The sequence below is a fragment of the Dama dama genome, chromosome 17, assembly GCF_033118175.1.
Source record: "Dama dama isolate Ldn47 chromosome 17, ASM3311817v1, whole genome shotgun sequence".
Classification (NCBI taxonomy): Eukaryota; Metazoa; Chordata; class Mammalia; order Artiodactyla; family Cervidae; genus Dama; species Dama dama.
Window position 1 is genome coordinate 22,622,510 of NC_083697.1, and position 20,469 is coordinate 22,642,978.

General features: G+C 40.3%; 1 protein-coding gene across 1 annotated transcript in view; it reads right to left on the reverse strand.

Annotated features, from left to right (window-relative positions):
* Window positions 1–924: 924 nt before the first annotated feature.
* Window positions 925–20,469, reverse strand: part of MCUB (mitochondrial calcium uniporter dominant negative subunit beta) — a 95,361-nt gene continuing 75,816 nt past the window's right edge. The window contains exons 2-8 of the mRNA XM_061164221.1: window positions 18,284–18,359; window positions 17,594–17,764; window positions 13,673–13,777; window positions 5,560–5,720; window positions 3,234–3,437; window positions 2,532–2,648; window positions 925–1,135 (exon numbers count right to left, since the gene is read on the reverse strand). Coding sequence (XP_061020204.1) covers window positions 1,058–1,135; window positions 2,532–2,648; window positions 3,234–3,437; window positions 5,560–5,720; window positions 13,673–13,777; window positions 17,594–17,764; window positions 18,284–18,359 — 912 coding nt within the window. The 3' untranslated portion in view covers window positions 925–1,057. The remainder of the gene's footprint in view (window positions 1,136–2,531; window positions 2,649–3,233; window positions 3,438–5,559; window positions 5,721–13,672; window positions 13,778–17,593; window positions 17,765–18,283; window positions 18,360–20,469) is intronic.

A 20,469-nucleotide genomic window follows, 5' to 3' on the forward strand; every position in this document is an offset into this window, starting at 1 on the left:
TGCCCAACTGGTTTCCCTTAACTTTCATTGTATTGATGGTGGTCTTGTTCCTTCCTGGGAACCGGGTTCCTGAAAGGCAGCACCTGTCCTGCCTAAGTGCTTGTCATAAGTGCATGTTCTTAGCATGTTAGTAAAACACTTAGCATACTGCCAATCCAGACTCCCCGGGTGTCAGAGATACCGATACAGACTAGCACCTGGATCACTGGATGTTGCTCTAATTAAGGTGTTTGAAGTTTGAATCTGATTTGACTGGAAGGTATACCCTTAAAACAGTGTTCTTTTTTTTAAAGCAAATCTCAGTATCAGGGTATCATCAGTACCCTTTCTGTCCCATAGTCAATCACTGAAAAAGTGACATCCTAGGTAATGGATTAAGCACCATTAGTTGTACATTTATAAAGATTTATGGTCTACTCTGAGTAGGTACACTAGCTATGTACACTTGGGCAAACTAACCATGCTAAACCTTAGCTTCCTTATTGGGATTAAAAACAGCAACCTCGTAGGATTACAGGATTACAAATAATTATATGTAAAGTGCCTAGAACAATACTTGACAACAAATGATAAATAGTAACTAGGTAAATATTAAGATGAAACATTTCAAAAGACATTTTATAATAATTTTAACTCTATCGAATGATAAAAACCTTCCAGCTACTGTGAATTAAAAAGAAATTAATGACCAGATGATTTTAAATGAAGCCTAAGAAAGGGAACCCCCACACACTGGCCATTCCGCGTCCGCACGGGAAGGAACACGGGACACGGGACAGGCTGACAAAGCTGCTTCAATGCTGAACTGTAACAGCAGCAGCTTCGATTTTGATGGATGCAGCCCAGATCCTTCCAGCAGTAAACCTCAACAAGCCGTGAAAATCCACAAATTGAAAATCTCAAATGAGAACATCAAAGAATAGCTGTGTTTTGCAAGCATTTTTTTAATTAACAAGGGATTGAAACAGTCAAATGCAAATGAACTATGGGAATCAAAAAGTTCCAGTTGCAAAATAAACACATCATGGAAAAATTCACTGACATTAAAAATGTAAGATTACTTCTTCTCATCAAGTTCCTCTACTTGCATCCGCAAATAGAGAGAGCGGCGCACATGTCTCAGGGCTTCGGTAGCCTGTCCAAGGGAAGAGGAGGCACTGATCAGAGAGAACCACGAGCATATCAGATCACTGTTCCAAGGAATTTTATAACTTTAACATCTCCTGAGGGCAACACATAGATCTAAACTACAAGTGGCAACTGCCTACAATATTTCAATTTATGTGGATTCTTTTGTAAAAGATGAGTTTATAGTATATGGTTTATGCTATAGTTTATAGTATATATAGTATATAATTTATAGTATATAAAATATGAGTTTATAGCACTTCCTTATAGTTCTTCTTATGTTTGTGTTCCCCTTTGCAGTGGTTTTTCTAGCTCATGAAAAACAATAGCAACAACAACAAAAAACATTAATCTGACCTATTAGCTTCCCCTTTTTCTCAACTTTATTACCTTAAAAAAAAAATCTAAATCTTCAATGCCCAGTGCTGGAAACTAGTGAGGAGAACATTCTTTAGCCTTCTTGGATTAGATCATTTAAATGTAAGTACCCAAAAAAGTATCATTAGGTTTTTCCTAAGTAATGATTATATGGAATGTTAATGTATTTTTAAAGCCTCTTTATCTCCAATTTTTGGACTGTGAATTCCTGTTAAATCTTTCCTTTTTTTTAAATTTGAGGGATGGGTAGTTTAAAAGGTACAGGTAACAGAAGATGTGATGATCGCTGGCTATTAAATGATCATGTATTGAACAGCAGAAGACATTTTTACCAAAACTTTTCTTATAAAATTACTAAGAAAAATTTAAAAAGCTAATGGGTCTGCTGAGAGGCCAGAGATGACAGCTGCCTAGGAATCAGATTATATGGAAGTGCTCCAGAGTACAGCTCCAGAGCCAAACTTTCGGCTTCATACCCTGGTTTCCCCACTTTCCAACAGGGTATACACCTCTGTTTTATCATCTGAAAGAAGGAAAAGATGAAAGGAGGAATGCCATATTGATTCTGTTTTTACGGAGAAGAAACCTGGGAAGCATTTAGAGAGTTTAAAATTGTTTTATCAGAGTGCTTATGTTCTTAGAAGTCTTTTATGTTCTTAACGGGTTCAGAAGTTGCAGTTGAGCTTGATATGGGACTTCTTTCTTTAAAAACACATCTTCACTTAGAAATAGATTTCTATTGAAAACTATTATTTTATTATCTCAGAGTCATTTAAGACTTTTCCTATTTACATTTCAAGCTATCCCCATGTAGAATACAGACGACAAGAAGAAAAACTGTAGGAAATTAGTATAGGACATGTCAACACGTCAGCTGTCTCACTAAACAAACCAAAAATACAGAGAAGCCCATGTAGGACCAAGATTTAACCCGTGTGGGGGAGCCACCGACTGTGCTTCCCTGACCCTCAATTCTGGCTCCCAGACAAGACCAGCTGTAAGATGTCACGTTTGCAATGAGGTACCTTAGCAAGGTCATCTTTTAGCTTGTTGTACTGTACCACATCAAAATGCTGCTGCTTTGATCTCTTATGGAAGAAGTGAAGAAACTGCCTACTCTTTACAGCTGAGTAAGTGTAATCCTAAAAAAAAGCAAAGCAAAACAGAACATGCTTTAAATGAACATAATACCTCAGCAAGAAAGACACTTGTCTTAGCAACAACAAAGCAAAGGAAGGCACATCAGTAAAATATTTGCCACATTTGTAGCCATCACAGCCAGCATAAGGCAACTCAAGTGAAACATTTAGTCTCACTTGAGATCAGCTGTTCCTTTCAAAAGCAAGCAAGCAGGGAAGAGAAATCACACATGCAGGGATAGAAAAGAGGAAATGGAAAATGGACATTTTTGGCAAAACAAGACAAAGCTCAAGTTACTGGGTGGTTTGAATTATAAACAGGGCACAGAGTACACAAATTTGATGTGTGTATCTCAAAGGAGGAGTTTTAAGTTGCACTGTATTTCTCTATAGAGGTTATACACACTTTCTCTGTGCTAATATAAATCTCCATCCTCTGGAAAGATAATAAAATTTAACAGCTGATAAGAACCCAGGTAGCAGTAATTCAGTAAGAAAGAAGGGTTTTTTTGCTCATTACTTGATTTGAGTGAGGAATTATTTACAAAAGACATTATAACTTAACCATTTTCTAAACAAACTACTTACCTGTCGAGTGACTATAAAGTATGCAAAAAAGACCATGGAATTTGCAAATGTGATGAAGTACGTGACTGGCTCCATGATATCCCAGGAGTACACCCACCAGGTGAGCCAGGCCAGTGCTCCGCCCTGAACGGACAGCATCGCCAATCCAGCCCACAGGAGTCCACTGATCTTGGCTTCTGAGCGAGCTTCGATTCTAGCTTTCATCTGAGCAAAAATCAAATGACTGTTAGTTGTTTACAGTGCACCAACTTAAAAAAAACCCCAAAGGAGTGAAAGTAATACATATCTGCATTAAAGAGGTAAGATTTGTGAAAAATCAATTTATGAAACATGTACGTTCATGAGTGATCACTGATTTCCAAATCAATTCATTAGTCAACCATTTTTTAAATAATAATGTTAATACCTGGTCATGGAAAAAATTTAGTACAGAAGGGTATACAATGAAAAACTCAAAGTCATCTTCTAAAACCTAACTAAAATTATGTCTACTTTCTTTGACACGGCAGTTTCACTTCTGTGTATCCTACTTGCACACACATGATTCATTATAGGTTCATTCTGAAGGGTAAAACACCAAAAACTATCAATTTTTCATCAAGCTATCATGCAGCTTTAGTGAGAAGGCTCTCTAGGTACAATAGGGAGATCTTTCCCCGATATACTGTCAGTGAAGAAAGCTGAGACTAGTGTACAACAGCATATACTCTACTGGAGAAGGGAACAAAATCATATATTTGCATTTGTTTGTACACAGATAAAAGTCTGGAATGATTCACAGTTCAGGGATATGGTACTGGGAGGACAGTAGGAAGAAAACTTTCCATTAGCCATTTTTTTAGATTTTTGAATCTTAACACAAGTGAAATGCATTACCAACTCTTTAAAAAGGAAAGGAAAAATGAAAATGTGGGTGTGCTTAGTTATCAGTCGTGTCCGACTCTGCGACCCCGTGGACTGTAGCCTTCCAGGCTCCTCTGTCCATGGGGATTCTCCAGGCAAGAATACTGCAGTAGGTTGCCATACCCTTCCCTCCAGGGTATCTTCCCAACCCACGGATCAAACCCAGGTCCTCCACATTGCAGGCAGATTCTCTCCCGTCTGAGCTACCAGGGAAGCCCAAAAATGTGGGTACACAATCCAAAAACAAAGTCCCTCTCTCTGGCAGCCCCTAAGTATCCTTACAGCTAACTACCATCAAAAGTTTCTTTCAACAACAAGGTATAGAACAGGGAACTATATTCAGTATCCTGTGAAAGTCTCTCAATCATGTCTGACTCTGCAACCCCACGGGCTATATAGTCCGTGGAATTCTTCAGCCCAGCACACTGGAATGAGTAGCCTTTCCCTTCTCTAGGGGATCTTCCCAACCCAGGGATTGAACCCAGGTCTCCCACATTGCAGGCGGGTTTTTTAACCAGCTGAGCCACAATGGAAGCCCAAGAATACCGGAGTGGGTAGCCTATCCCTTCATAGCTCTATGTCCTGTGACAAACTATAATAGAAAAGAATGTAAAAAAGAATGTGTGTATACACACACACACACACACACACACACACACTACCGAATCACTTTGCTGTACAACAGAAATTAACATGATACTGTAAATCAACTATACTTCAATAAAACATTTTTTCTATCTCCAGAAACTCTTTATTCATACACAAAGATACACATATACCTACCCATTTTTAAAAATCACAAATAGGAACAGAGGTTTTAAAAAATGCATTTTTCCCTTGAAACAGACTCCTGCCCCTCCTCCCTAGAAAAGTTTGTGGTTTTTTTTTCCTTCCGCCACTGATTAACTTCAGATGTTAGGAAGCCATTGCTAATTTTCCAGTTGCAATTCAGTTGAGCAGAGTGGGAGCGGAGGGCCTATTGTCTTAAAAAAATAAACAATGGTAGTGCTCCAGCTAGTGCATCGCAGTTAATCTTATTCTCAGTTACTGAGGCACTGGCCCATCCACAGCGAGAACGCACAGCAGAGTTTAAGACGGCAGCCCAGAGTCAGACTGCCAGAGCTCAAGCTCTCCTCCACATATTAGCTGTGTGCCTTTGCTGCCTTAGTCTCCTCATGCAAAGGATGAGGCTGATAATACCGAATGCACAGGTTCACTGTGAGGATTAAAGGAGAAAATAAACCTATGTGAAGCATTCAGAAAAACGCTCACATGGAGCAGTTATACCAACATTGGGTATTAAAAACTCATGGGCAGAGGAGCCTGGCGGGCTACAGTCCATTGGGTTGCTGAAGAGTCAGACACGACTTTGTGACTAAATGATGATTATTTACAAACAGACTCGAACGAGATGCTTCCAAACCTGCTCGAGGGGCTGCAGCTGTCCCTTCAGGTGGTCAATTTTCTCCAGCAGATGGTGCTCTCTCTTCTTCTGAAACTCTTCTAAATGCAAGGCCGTGAACAGTCTGTAAACCAACGATCTCATGTTTTCCATCTCAGTAGCCTGCTCGCCGCTCAGTTTTTCTGAGAAAAGGTGACACAAAGGAAGCGTGAGGCAGTCACCATATCTTTCCACAGGGAACCAAATCTGAGCCCCATGGCTGGCTGCCTGGGCGCTCCCCACTCCTTGGGGGGCATCTGATATTGGCCCTTATTCCTGTCTCAGGTGATTCCATTCATCTCTTTCTGGAATGATAATGACCAGACTGTAGGTTTAAAATTCATTATGTTTCTCTTTTTCTTTTGTAATATGACCAGAACTGTTTCTTTTTTTAAAAAAAAAGGAAGAATAACACAGGAAAAAAGAGTGTCCATCTACCAGAACCCAGGTAAATACCTCACCTGAGTTTGTAACACATCAGTTTACAGGTTCACTTTTATACCTGTGTTAACCTAAGATCCTTCTTAACCCTCAACTCTCTATCCAAAATCATCTTAGGGTCCACTGGGGAGGGAAGCTGGTGTACAAACATGTAAACAACAGTACAATTATACATTTGAAAAGCAATTCAAGTATAAGTTATTTTCAACAAGATATAGATCTAAAGGGAATCACAGTTTCTGATTTTTTTAATTATTTAAATTTTTTCTTTTTAAAATTTTTAGAAATATTTTTCTTGGAGGTATCTTTAGAGAAAAGGCTGGTATCGGTGCTGGAGTATAAGATCAGCCTGAGAAAGAAAGAAAATGTTTAAAATAAAAAGGGGCAAGCATGTCACAAGGACACGGGAGCCAATGATGTTCACATTGTACCAGATATGGTTAGCGGGAGGCCCTTCAGCTGGCTCCTGTGTCCTTATGACTTACTCCCATTTTTGTTAGCATTTCCTTATTTTTTTTTACTGACATATATATAGTTGACATGATATTCTATCAGTTTCAGGGGGACAGCATAGTGATTCTGTATCTTTACATATTATACTCCATTAACAGTTATTAGAAAATAATGCCTATGATTTTCTGTGCTGTATTCTTGCTTACTTTATACACAGAAGTTTGTATGTCCTAATCACCTCCCCTATCTTGCCTCTCGCCCTTTCTTTCTCCTCACTGGTCACCACTCGTTTCTTTTCCATATCTGTGAGTCTGCTTCCGTTTCACTATATGCATTAATCTGCTTTAGTTTTTAGATTTCACATATAAGTGACATCATATAGTATGTGTCTTTGTCTGATTCAGCATAATACTCTCTAGGTCCATTCATGTTGCAGCAGATGGGGGAATTTCATTCTTTTTTTTTTTTTTATGGCTGAGCAATATTCATTCTTTTTTATGGCTGAGTAGACATTCCAAAATGTCTCCTGAGGTCTGAGTATATACAGCAATATTCCAATACATACACACACATCTGCTGGTGAACACTTGGGTTGCTTCCACATCTTGGCTATCGTAATCAGTACTACTGTGAACACTGGGGCGCATATATCTTTTCCAGTTAGTGCTTTCATTTTTTTTCCATATACATACCCGGAGTAGAATTGCTGGGGCATATGGGTGAATTTAACTCAGATGACCATTATATCTACTACTGTGGGCAGGAATCCCTTAGAAGAAATGGAGTAGGCATCATGGTCAACAAAAGAGTCCGAAATGCAGTACTTGGATGCAATCTCAAAAAAGACAGAATGATCTCTGTTCGTTTCAAAGGCAAACCATTCAATATCACAGTAATCCAAGCCTATGCCCCAACCAGTAATGCTGAAGGAGCTGAAGTTGAACGGTGCTATGAAGATCTACAGGACCTTTTAGAACTAAAACCCCCAAAAGATGTCCTTTTCATTATAGGGGACTGGAATGCAAAAGTAGAAAGTCAAGAAACACCTGGAGTAATAGGCAAATTTGGCCTTGGAGTACAGAATGAAAAAGGGCAAAGGCTAATAGAGTTTTGCCAAGAGAATGCACTGGTCATAGCAAACACCCTCTTCCAACAACACAAGAGAAGACTCTACACATGGACATCACCAGATGGTCAACACTGAAATCAGATTGATTATATTCTTTGCAGCCAAAGATGGAGAAGCTCTATACAGTCAGCAAAAACAAGACCAGGAGCTGACTGTGGCTCAGATCATGAACTCCTTATTGCCAAATTCAGACTTAAACTGAAGAAAGTAGGGAAAACCACTAGACCATTCAGGTATGACCTAAATCAAATCCCTTATGACTATACAGTGGAAGTGAGAAATAGATTTAAGGGACTAGATCTGATAGACAGAGCCTGATGAACTATGGACGGAGGTTCATGACATTGTACAGGAGACAGGGATCAAGACCATCCCCAAGATAAAGAAATACAAAAAGGCAAAATGGTTGTCTGAGGAGGCCTTACAAACAGCTGTGAAAAGAAGAGAAGTGAAAAGCAAAAGAGAAAAGGAAAGATAATCCCATTTGAATGCAGAGTTCCAAAGAATAGCCAGGAGAGATAAGAAAGCCTTCCTCAGCGATCAATGCAAAGAAATAGAGGAAAACAACAGAATGGGAAAGACTAGAGATCTCTTCAAGAAAATTAGAGATACCAAGGGAACATTTCAGACAAAGATGGGTTCGATAAAGGACAGAAATGGTATGGACCTGACAGAAGCAGAAGATACTAAGAAGAGGTGGCAAGAATACACAGAAGAACTGTACAAAAACGATCTTCATGACCCAAATAATCACAATGGTGTGATCACTCACCTAGAGCCAGGCATCCTGGAATGTGAAGTCAAGTGGGCTATAGAAAGCATCACTACGAACAAAGCTAGTGGATGTGATGGAATTCCAGTTGAGCTATTTCAAATCCTGAAAGATGATGCTGTTAAAGTGCTGCACTCAATATGCCAGGAAATTTGGAAAACTCAGCAGTGGCCACAGGACTGGAAAAGGTCAGTTTTCATTCCAATCCCCAAGAAAGGCAATGCCAAAGAATGCTCAAACTACCGCACAATTGCACTCATCTCACACGCTAGTAAAGTAATGTTCAAAATTCTCCAAGCCAGGCTTCAGCAATACATGAACCGTGAACTTCCAGATGTTCAAGCTGGTTTTAGAAAAGGCAGAGGAACCAGAGATCAAATTGCCAATATCCGCTGGATCATTGAAAAAGCAAGAGAGTTCCAGAAAAACATCTATTTCTGCTTTATTGACTACGCGAAAGCCTTTGACTGTGTAGATCACAGTAAACTGTGGAAAATTCTGAAAGAGATGGGAATACCAGACCACCTGACCTGCCTCTTGAGAAACCTGTATGCAGGTCAGGAAGCAACAGTTAGAACTGGACATGGAACAACAGACTGGTTCCAAATAGGAAAAGGAGTACGTCAAGGCTGTATATTGTCACCCTGCTTATTTAATTTATATGCAGAGTACATCATGAGAAATGCTGGGCTGGATGAAGCACAAGCTGGAATCAAGATTGCTGGGAGAAATATCAATAACCTCAGATATGCAGATGACACCACCCTTATGGCAGAAAATGAAGAGGAACTAAAAAGCCTCTTGATGAAAGTGAAAGAGGAGAGTGGAAAAGTTGGCTTAAAGCTCAACATTCAGAAAACTAAGATCACGGCATCTGGTCCCATCACCTCATGGGAAATAGATGGGGAGACAGTAGAAACAGTGTCAGACTTTATTTTTTGGGCTCCAAAATCACTGCGGATGGTGACTGCAGCCATGAAATTTTTAAAAGACGCTTACTCCTTGGAAGGAAAGTTATGACCAACCTAGATAGCATATTAAAAAGCAGAGACATTACTTTGCTGACAAAGGTCTGTCTGGTCAAGGCTATGGTTTTTCCAGTGGTCATGTGTAGATGTGAGAGTTGGACTGTGAAGAAAGCTGAGCACCGAAAAATTGGTGCTTTTGAACTGTGGTGTTGGAGAAAACTCTTGAGAGTCCCTTGGACTGCAAGGAGACCAAACCAGTCCATCCTAAAGGAGATCAGTCCTGGGTGTTCATTGGAAGGACTGATGCTGAAGCTGAAACTCCAGTACTTTGGCCACCTCATGCAAAGAGTTGACTCATTGGAAAAGACCCTGATGCTGGGAGGGACTGGGGGCAGGAGGAGAAGGGGGCGACAGAGGATGAGATGGCTGGATGGCATCACCGACTCGATGGGCACGAGTTTGAGTAAACTCCGAGAGTTGGTGATGGATAGGGAGGCCTGGCGTGCTGCGATTCATGGGGTCGCAGAGAGTCAGACATGACTGAGCAACTGAACTGAACTGAACTGAATGCTAGGTGCTAGTCCTATTTTTTAGCTTTTTGAGGAAACTCCACACTGTTTTCCAAATGCCTGCCCTGATTTACATTCCTACCAACAGTGCACAAGGGTTCCCTTTTCTCCACATCCTTGCCAACATATGTTATCTGTAGACTTTTTGATGACAGTCAGTCTTAATAGGTGTAAAGTGATATTGCATTGTTTGGATCTGCATTTCTCTAATAATTAGTGACGTTGAGCATCTTTTCATGTGCCTACTGGCCATCTCTATGTCTTCTTTGGAAAAATGTCTACTGATGTCTTTCACTCATTTTCCATTTGCATGAAATATCTTTTTCCATCCCTTACTTTCAATCTGTATGTGTCTTTAGCTCTGAAGTAAGTCTCTTACAGGCCACATACAAAAGATTCTTGTCTTTTTTAATCCAATCAGCTTCCCTATGTCTTTCGATTGGAGCAGTCAGTCCATTGACGTTTAAAGTAATTATTGATAAGTATGTACTTATTGCCATTTTATTACTTGTTTTTCAATTGTTTTTGTGGTTCTTCACTGTTTTTTATTTTATCTAAGTCACCTCCTCCACTCCTCTCCATCCCCTTGGCATCTGTTGATGATTCTTGCCTGAATTTGGCTGCAATATAATGATTTTTCAACTACAGCAGCCCTCCCATATTTACCAGTCAGAACCTGGCATTATAATTATAAACATGGGCCCTCCCTTACATGTTGATTTACTTGTCTCATCATCTGTTTATTAAGGCATAGACTCACTATTCATCCTACCCTCAGCAGTCCACAATTATAGTTTAACTGAGAGCAGAATCCTCTGGAGCCAATACAGGCAGGAACACTAACCTACAACTGTTGAAATGCTGGAGGCTCAGTGCTGACTAGTTTGAGAAATAAACACACTTACATTCATGAGTTTTATATCCAGCAGTCCCATCAGGTTCTCACAGCGGAGGTCAGAGATCTGCTTCTAGCAGACACAGCAGAAAATTAACCATTCTCAAGTAGCCCTAAGCATTACTTTCTCTATACCTAGGAAATAACCAGTTGACCCTCAAATAACGTGGGGGTTAGGAGTACTGACTCCCCACGCAGTCAAAACTGCACATATAACTTCATAGCTGGCCCTCTATATCCATGATTCTATGGACTCAGCCAACTGTGGACCACGCAGTACTGCAGTGCTCACTGAAACACATCTGCGTGTAAGTGGACCCACACAGTTCTAACCTGTATTGTTCAAGGAGTCACTGTGCTCTACCAGAGCCTAATCTGGCCTGGAGGAAGGGCAGTTAGCCAACTCCAGGCCCCTCTAACCTACCTTCCTGTCTCATATTGGAAAGAGGAAAAAAAAAGATAAACTCTTCTGAAGGTCACAGCACAGTAATCCTGGCCCAGTAAAAACCCTGAGATTTAATCAGAAGATTACAGACTGCTTCTCCTCCCCAATACCTTAACATTACATCAACAGGGCTCCAGTTCTATACATGACACAGACTCTATTTAAGTAAGAATTTCTGGAGAAACTTGAACACAACAGGGGAGAGAAAAGCAGGGACACGAGAAGAAACTGAAGCCTCTGACACCCACAGCTATAGGAAACAGCCGAACTCCTGGTCAGACTCACACAGCACCTCACAAGAGAGACCTACTTGCTTCAGCTTCTATTTTCAGTAATATCATGTCCAGCTTTCAGCAAAAAACCACAAAGCAGGTAAAAGTCAAGGAAAAAAACATCTAAAGAAACAAGGCAAGCATCAGAATCTGATATGGTAGGGATTTTGGGATTATCAGACCAGGAAATTAAGACAGATGTGACTAATATGGTAAGGCAACATGCAAGAACAGGTTTGGCAATGACTTTTTAGATTCAACACCCAAAGCACAGTCCACCTAAGAGATAACTGATACACTCAGCTTCATTAAACAAAACAAAAGACAATGACAAGCACATGAGAAACAGTGGGAGAAACACCTGCACAACAGAGATCTGATAGCAGACTGTTACCCAAGATACACAAAGAAACCTTAAAACTTAACAGCATGCTTAAAAAGTGGGTCAAAGGCTTGAACAGACACCACACCAAACAAGGTATATAGATAGCAAGTAAACATGTGAAATATGTTATCAGGCAAGTGCAGACAAACAATGGACTGCTGCTACTTCACACCTTTAAGAAAGGCCAAAATCCAAGACACTGGCAACACTAAACGCTGGCAAAGATGTGGAGCAGCAGTAACTCTGATTCACTGCTGATGAGAATACACAACGGTGCAGCTCGTGTGGAAGAAAGTCTACCAGTTCCTTACACAACAAAATGCATGCCTTATGTGGGCAGTCATGCTTCTTGGCATTTAATCAAACAAACTGAAAAAGTATGTCCACATACAAACCTGCATACACATTTATAGCCATTTTATTTGTAATGATCAAGACTTTCCAAGATGTCCCTCAGTAGGTGAACAGATACATAACCTATGATATATCTAGGCAATGGAATAATAGCGCTCACAAGAAATGAACTGTAAAGCCATGAAAAGACAAGAAAACTTAAATGCATACTACTCAGTGAAAGAAGCCAGTCTGAAAAAAAGCTACGTGTTGTACCATTTCAACTATACAACATTCTGGAAAGGCAAAACTATGGAGACAGTAAAAAGATTAGTGGCTGCCAGAGGTTAGGGGTTAGGTAGAGAGGAAGGAGGACAGCACAGAGGATTTTGGGGGCAGTGGAACTATTCTGTGTGAAATGACAATAGAATGGTGAATCCATGTCATTATACATTTATCAAAACCCATAAAACAAGCGGGAGACAAATTGGAAATCTGGAATTGACATATACATACTATTACATACAAAATAAACCCTATCTGCCAGAGTTTGCTCAAACTTGGGTCCATCGAGTCAGTGATGCCATCCAGCCATCTCATCCTATCTGTGAGATGGTGAAGGTCAGGGAAACCTGGCATGCTGCAGTTCATGGGGTCTCAAAGAGTGGGGCACGACTTAGGGACTGGAAAACAACAATAAAACAAATAGCAAGTACTGTATAGCACAGGGAACTGCATTCAATATCCTGTAATAATTTATAATGGAAAAGAAGCTCATTCATACACACACACACATAACTGAATCATTTTGCGGAACTCTGAAACACTGTAAATCAACTACAGTTCAGTAATAAAATAAAGCCTTAAAAACCCAAGAAAATACACAACACCAAGAGCAAACCATAATGAAAAGTGTGGACTTGGAGTGATAATAATGTTTCAATGGTAGGTTCACGACTAAAAACAAATGTTCCATTCTGGCTTTTACAGTAGGGGAGTCTGGGGGGGGGGATGGGTACATCAGTATACAGGGCCTCTGTACCATCTCCTCAATCTTGCTATGAACTTGAAACTGCCCTTTAAAAAATAAAGTAAAGCCTACTTTAAAAAAAAGTCTTAAAAACTGTGCAAGAGTATACACTTGAGTTCATGATTTTCAGGTCCACTTCTTAACCCAATAATGTCAAATTAAGCATTCAAGATCCTAGAAAGAAGTCTTAAAAGTCTAAAAAGAGTATGTGAGACTACATTAAGCCCTGACACCCAGCTTCTACCGATCATTTCTACCCTTGCTAGAAAAGCTTAAATACTGGTTCTCCAAAGCCTTCTTGGTCATTAAGTTAATTAAAAAGATTCTCAGGATAAGCCTGCTCCCTGAAAAAGGCCCACAGCAACAGGGAAATGTTAAGATAGTTCATAGCTGTGCTTCTTACCTTTCTTAGGGCACTGTACATCATATGTTATTTTATCAATAACAAGTTTAAAATCATTCATTAGCAAAATTTCCATCAAGGTTGAAGCTGCAATTTCAGTGCCATCTGAAAATGCAAAAATATGTCCTTGTTTTAGAATAATAAGAACCATTTTTCAACATATGGAAAAATACTAATCCAGGTCTTTATAATACAGTAGTGTACATTTGCCTTTTTGGGTGGGCAGAAGCTCCCCAATACCCAATACTGTTCCCACTGGGAGTAATCCTCCCAATACTGCCCGTTACGCTGGACTAAGATGAACAAGCAGACACCCCATCACCCACCCTCTGTCAGCAGGGCTGGGGTTCAGACTGATGTTCCTGGTGAGACTGTTCCTACAGACAGTCATGTACAGATTCCAGGCTGGGAGGCAGGAACTCATCACAGCAAGGCCAGTGGAGGTGCAGGCTGGGGGATGGGGTGTCAGCAGCAAAGCCCGTCAACCATTCCCAGGCTAACTTCTTCACCCACGGCCTTCTGCGGCTCCTGCCCTCTTCTGAGCTTGGTTTTCTGTCAGTTCCAGTCAGAAAGCCTGCTGACACGCTCCTCAGCTCAGCCAGTGTCCATCTCTGTGGCTTAGAGCCAAACCCCTGACTTTGTGGTGGAGGAACGCAGGTAGTAACATTTTTTAAAAGCCCACCTTTCTCTTATTTTTTTTCAAACTTCCTTTGTGGCTCAGCTGGTAAAGAATCCACCTGCAAATGTGGGAGACCTGGGTTTGATCCCTGGGTTGGGGAGACCCCCGGGAGAAGGGAAAGGCTACCCACTCCAGTATTTTGGCCTGGAGAATTCCACAGACTATACAGTCCATGGGGTCGCAAAGAGTCGGACACCACTGAGCAACTTTCACTTTCCCTGGTGGCTTAGACAGTAAAGAATCTGCCTGCAGTGAGGGAGACCCAGGTTCAATTCCTGGGTTGGGAAGATCCCCTGGAGAAGGAAATGCAACCCACTCCAGTATTCTTGCCTGGAGAATCCTATGGACAGAGGAGCCTAGTGGGCTACAGTCCACAGGGTCACAAACAGTCAGACGCGACTGAGTGACTAACACTTTTCCTTTATTTCTAATTACTAAAGGTGAGTGATTTGTACTGTTTAAACCACCTCAAACTACCACCACACAAGGCTCCCTCCCTTTCTGGCTTAGGAAAGAGGAAAAGAGGCAAAATTAATTCAGGAGTAAACATGCACTTGTGTGGTATGTTTTAAAGAGGTGGAGAGAGGCAGGAGAGATTCTCATAGTGATTTCAAATATCCTAGGAACATTTCAGAAAAAAAGAAATCTAGGAAAATTTAAAAGTCAGTGTGCTTGGCACAGCTTCCTATATAGCCTAGCTGTTGTTATATTTTTGAAGTTTAATGTAACCCAGGGGTTAAGATTCAAACTCACTGAATAAAAGCAAAAAAAACATCTTGGGAGGGGTTTCTCTATCATTATTCTTTCAGAATAGTCTACACATAATTACCTGATATAAAGTCCAAGACGTATATTTTCGCCTGGCCTGGCATTTGCTTGGCTGCATTCAACCAGAGAGGTTTCAGCTACACTAATATGCATGGTAACAGTAACACTGCTAGTAAAATCAGGAGGAACCCAGATGCCTGCCTCCCGTCTGGTTCTCAGCAGTTCTTTTGTTCCAGAAGGCAGCAAGTCAAGTCTGCACCTGGGTCTGTTCCTAGAATTTGGCTGTTTGGGTTCCTGTTCATCAGCTGTGGTGAGATCATCTTCCCAGGAATTGCCAAATAACTCAACCCACGTTATGGGCAAAACTGTGACAAGCTTAGAACACTCTTTTCAAGCCCAAATTAAATGCTGGCAAATTCCACCCACAGAGACTCTTTAAAAAAAAAAAAAAAAAAAAGATCAGCAACACACCAAATCCGTTTTATCTGATTTGCAAGTGTCATTTAAAAATTTACATTTAAATGACTTCAAACCTGCTCCTTAAAATATTATAATAAAAAGAAATCAGCTGAGTATTTCTCAGTTGAAGTACTACATTCTCCTTTATACTAATACAGGATCAGCTAGAGATGGATATGAAACACTTTTAAGGAGCTCATGATACAGTGATGAATTTTTCACCTGTTCTTGGGCAAGTACTGATATGAACACCAAGAACTCAGTCCAAAGAGCTCCTTTACTCTAAGAATTCTGGTTTTCTCTGGCGCACACTCCAGGCGAGCACTGTGTGTGGTGCCCTTCTGAATTCTGCCTGTTCTAAGGAAGGCAGGCCCAGGGGATTCGCTGTTCTGTGGCTGGCAGGAATATGTCAAGGATGAACTATTAGGCCATTGTGCCCACAGGGCTAAATCCTCATTTCCTGATCTTGGGTTTTACCAGGAAGAAACTCCCCTTCCAGTTGAATCCAAAGTGCTTCCAGCAACCTACATGGAGGCTTTCCCTAGTCTGCCCCACCCCTCCTACCTGGATCCACTCCCTCCCTTTATGGCTGCCAGTGGGGTTAGCTCCCACCTGAGGGGCTCTGTCTGGAAAGCTCTTCTCCCATCCCTGTCATATCTCTTCCAGGTCTTCATTCAAATGTGACCTTAGTGAGCACCTCCCCCACCACTCTGCTTTTTCACTGTAACTTATTATCTAATACATAAATTTAAAATTTATATAATTTATAAATTAAGTATTTATTTTTTCTTTCTCCTTGTAAAATGTTAGTTCCATAAGAACAGGAGTTTAATCTCTATTGTTCTTTGCTGTCTCTAGCATCTAGAACAAGGCCTGGCATATGTTAGTGTAAAAAAGGGTTAACACACAGGAACCTCAATTAAATAGAGTCTGGAGACCAGAAGGGGGAGCTCTCACACCTGTGAGGGCAGCACAGCCCAGCAGGAAGAGGCGCTCCTCTTCTTTCCAGGACCCAGCCAATGAAAAGCCAGGGACCCTTTGTTTGCTACTGTCCTCCCCACTTCCTTTCCTTCTACAGAAGCATCCTCCTTTCCTCCTCCTGCAAGTCCTCACACGTGGCTCGTGTGAGCGGCTGCAGACTACAGTTCTCCACTATCTGCAATAAACCCACCTTTGCTGGAGAAATATCTGGCAGTCTGTTTGTTTCAGGTCAACATCTGTTAGGTGCTCAGTTTGTCAAGTAAATAAGTTCTTTAATCTCTACTCTTCCAACTTTTATATCTATCCCTTAATTGGTTCTGAACTTGGACAGGGAAGAAGAATGTTAATTTCCTTTCCAAAACTGTAATAGTAATCATTAACTTTTAAATAATATTACATTCTAAGAATGTAATACTACAATAAAATAACAGTGCAAATTTATTCATCTGTTTATATTTATAGTAGCCTGGTATATTGGGCTGGGGTAAAGAATTCTTTATTCTCTTTTTAGGGGCAGTAGGGCCTGCTTTTATGTCCTCAGATCATACAAATATAAAAGCTATATCCTAGATTTATTTAAAAGTCTATCTGATTAACTACCTCTGCTGGTATCAAACTAGTTTCCCGAGAATTAATTAATCAAAAAACACTTGAGACCATAACTGCTTTATAACAAAGATCAATGAACTATTTGTGTATTATCCACTGTCTATTTCAATCATGGAGCCTGCATTTCATTTTCTAATTATTCACATTTCTTATAGAAAACTAGATGCTAATTACTATATCATTAAAATTTTCTCAGAGAAAAAGTTGGGGGCTAAGTTTATGAAATAAATAACCAAAACATGAATTAAACTTATTCCATTTCTTTCTTCTCCATTAGAGTTCATTCTTTTAATATTACTCATGTTCAAAAATGAAGAACTTAGTAAAGACCAACCATTTATTATATAATAATTTTCTAGAAAGTAAAGAAACAAAACAAAGTTTCAAAAGAAGAGAAAAGAAAAGTTGGAAATATATATATATACCTGCTCTGAAGATGGCAGCTGTTCTGATACCTCTATCTTCATTTTGTAGGTCCTGAAGGAATGAACCAACCGTTGATAACATTGGCTTGACTACAAATTGACAGCGCTCTTTTCTGGATGGCAAAGTAAGTGTTATCAAGGGAAGGCCATGTTTATAATTAATTGTGATTTCTGTTAAGAAAAAAAAAGTTGATAATAGAGGATGGATAAAATTTACTTTTAAAAATAACTTTTAAATTATTATTAAACATTATGAACAACAAAAATTCTAGAAGGAATACCTAAATGTGGAATTCATAACCCTCTGAATTCCTGTAATAATTTGTATCACTCTTATAGTGCCTTCATTATACTAGTTAACATATTTCCCCCACCATTAACATTTTATTAAGTGTGTACCACACTTTGTTATAATTATCTGCTTAGGGTCTTCTCAGGTCAAAATTTACTGAGGGCAGAAACTACTTCCAAATCATCTCTAACTCCTTTGATAACTGGGATGGGAGTTTGCCAAAAGACATCAGAGATCTAATGGGAGCAGAGAAGGAAGAAACTGAACTCTGATGGGGGAAGAGTGGAAGGGGCGATACAAGAAAAGTCTGTTTTGTTCAAAACTCATATTTCTCACTTAATTTAGAAGGATGAAAATAAATCAGCTGGGGAAATCAAAGAAGTGATAAGAAAGCTTACCATCAGATGGCACCAGCGTACTATAAAGATTTGATTGATAGAATTTCAGGCTTCCGCACAGTTTCACACACAAAACCTGTAATGATATAAATGATTATCTATGTATAAGAGTAATATAAAGGGTAGGGGAAGGTAGCAACTACCCTCCTATAAAATGTTGTTTAAATGTAGGTGGTGACAGTTAAAGCCCCTCCCCTTACTTCTTCACAGTGCCCCGACTTTCCCCAAAGATAATCACAGCAGAGGTGACAAAGACTCGCTCCTGGACCAAACTTTAGTTGGGATCCTCTAAGCCTGACTAAATCCCAACCTGTGCATGTCCTCTAGGAGTCCAGTTAAGCAAGAATGTTGTCAAGTTAGCTTAGCCACCCCTCCCCCAACACACACACAACCTTCAGTATCTGATCAAATTCCTCGTCCTCCACCATTCCCCAGGTATTATCTGATCACCCCAGTCTGTCTTCAACAAGAATCCTGCCAGGTGAGGTTAGCAAAAAATTACCCTATCCTCTTGGTAATTTCCCATCCACCACCTCCTGCCCCTCCGCAACCCCCATGTGCCCAACTCTGCTCCTTGGATACAAATCCCCACTTTTCCCTGTTGTATTCAGAAGTGAGCCCAATCTCTCTCCCCTACATCAAAACCCCACCATGGCAGTCCCCCTGAATAAAGTCTACCTCACATTCCTTAACAAGCGTCATGAATAACTTTCTTTCACAGTGGTTTGGTGTATAGCCTCCCAAATGTTTTTCCATATACTGCCACCTTCACATGCAAGTTAAATTTTATGCTAGAGTTAAATTTAATGCTAAAGACAGTTTATGAGTCAGGTTCCTAGATGCCAATGATGATACATTGCTCATAAAGTACCTACTGTTTAATGTGCTTATGAAGTTTCTGTACTACTATTGAAGAAATCATTTTAGAGGCAGTCATTAGACAACCAGGAATTGCTGAAAGCAGGTAAAGTGCCCATGGAAAACGATCAAAGCTTTCTCAAGCTTCTGCGTACCTGATAATCAGCTGGACACCATAATATTGTCCATTGCTAAATAAACAGGGCTTGTTAAAAGCACAGCTTCCTGGACTCCACTCCCAGAGATTTTTGATCTAGTAAGTCTGAGGCAGGGGTATGAGAATTTGCATTTTTAATAAGCCCCAGGGTTATACTCAAGTTATAGATGTGAAGACCATACTTCAGAGTAGCTGGGTTCTAACAGACCCTCTGTGGCTTTCGGGTCACTACTTCTAAATTTCAGCATAGAATCATTTTGAAATCCGAATTTTAGTGCTGGACAAGGGCTACTGCCTTCAAATGATATTCAGTATCAGATCAAAAGAAGACTCAGGCTTCTCTTTCATCGCATCTTTTTCCTAAATACAATTCTAATCACTTTACTTAAAACCCCGCAGACTTCAACAGCTTATATAAAGTACTGATAGAAAGCACAGTGACCCCACAGTTGAAAAGACTGGTATTCTAAACTCAGTTTAGCCACTTGATGGCAGGAGATCACAGATAAGTCATAGGACTGTGCTTCTGTTCTCTGAAACCTTAGGTGGAGATACCCATATCTTGTGGGTCTTGTGGAGTCAATATGAGGGTTAAACAACACAAAGTATCAAGCAAGGGTCAGGCAGAGTCTGTGAGCCTCCCCTGGGCAGTACAGGCCCCTTCCCCTCTACAGCTCCATCACTTATCCTCGTTCAGCAGGAACCTGGGCCCCAGCCAGATGAGCTGTGCGCCACTGACATATTGAAACGCCTTCTTTATCCACTTCTGCCTAACAGACCCTGTCATTCCCCCCATGCCCAGCTCTACGTCCTTCCACAGGGTCATGATGGTTGAGTGTGATGGCTTTGCCATCAGAACCAAGTTGGAATCCCAGCTTCAAGATACACTAACTGCCATGATCTCTGACAGGCAGAGGAAGTTTCAGGAAGAAATGGGTTGTAAGAGAAAGAGAAGGGCAAATTTGCTAGTAGAAAAAAAAGAAAAAGAGCCAGGACTTTAGTTAGAAAAGGAAAACAGCACTAACATGAGAAAGCTCTTTTTGAGCTTCAAAGTAAAGGTAGGCAGGTGTTAGTAGAAAGGAAATGTATAATGATCATATGTTGGGCCAATTAACAAGATCAGATTGCTTTGAGAGCTTTAACATATTTTAGATTATGTATCTTTATTATT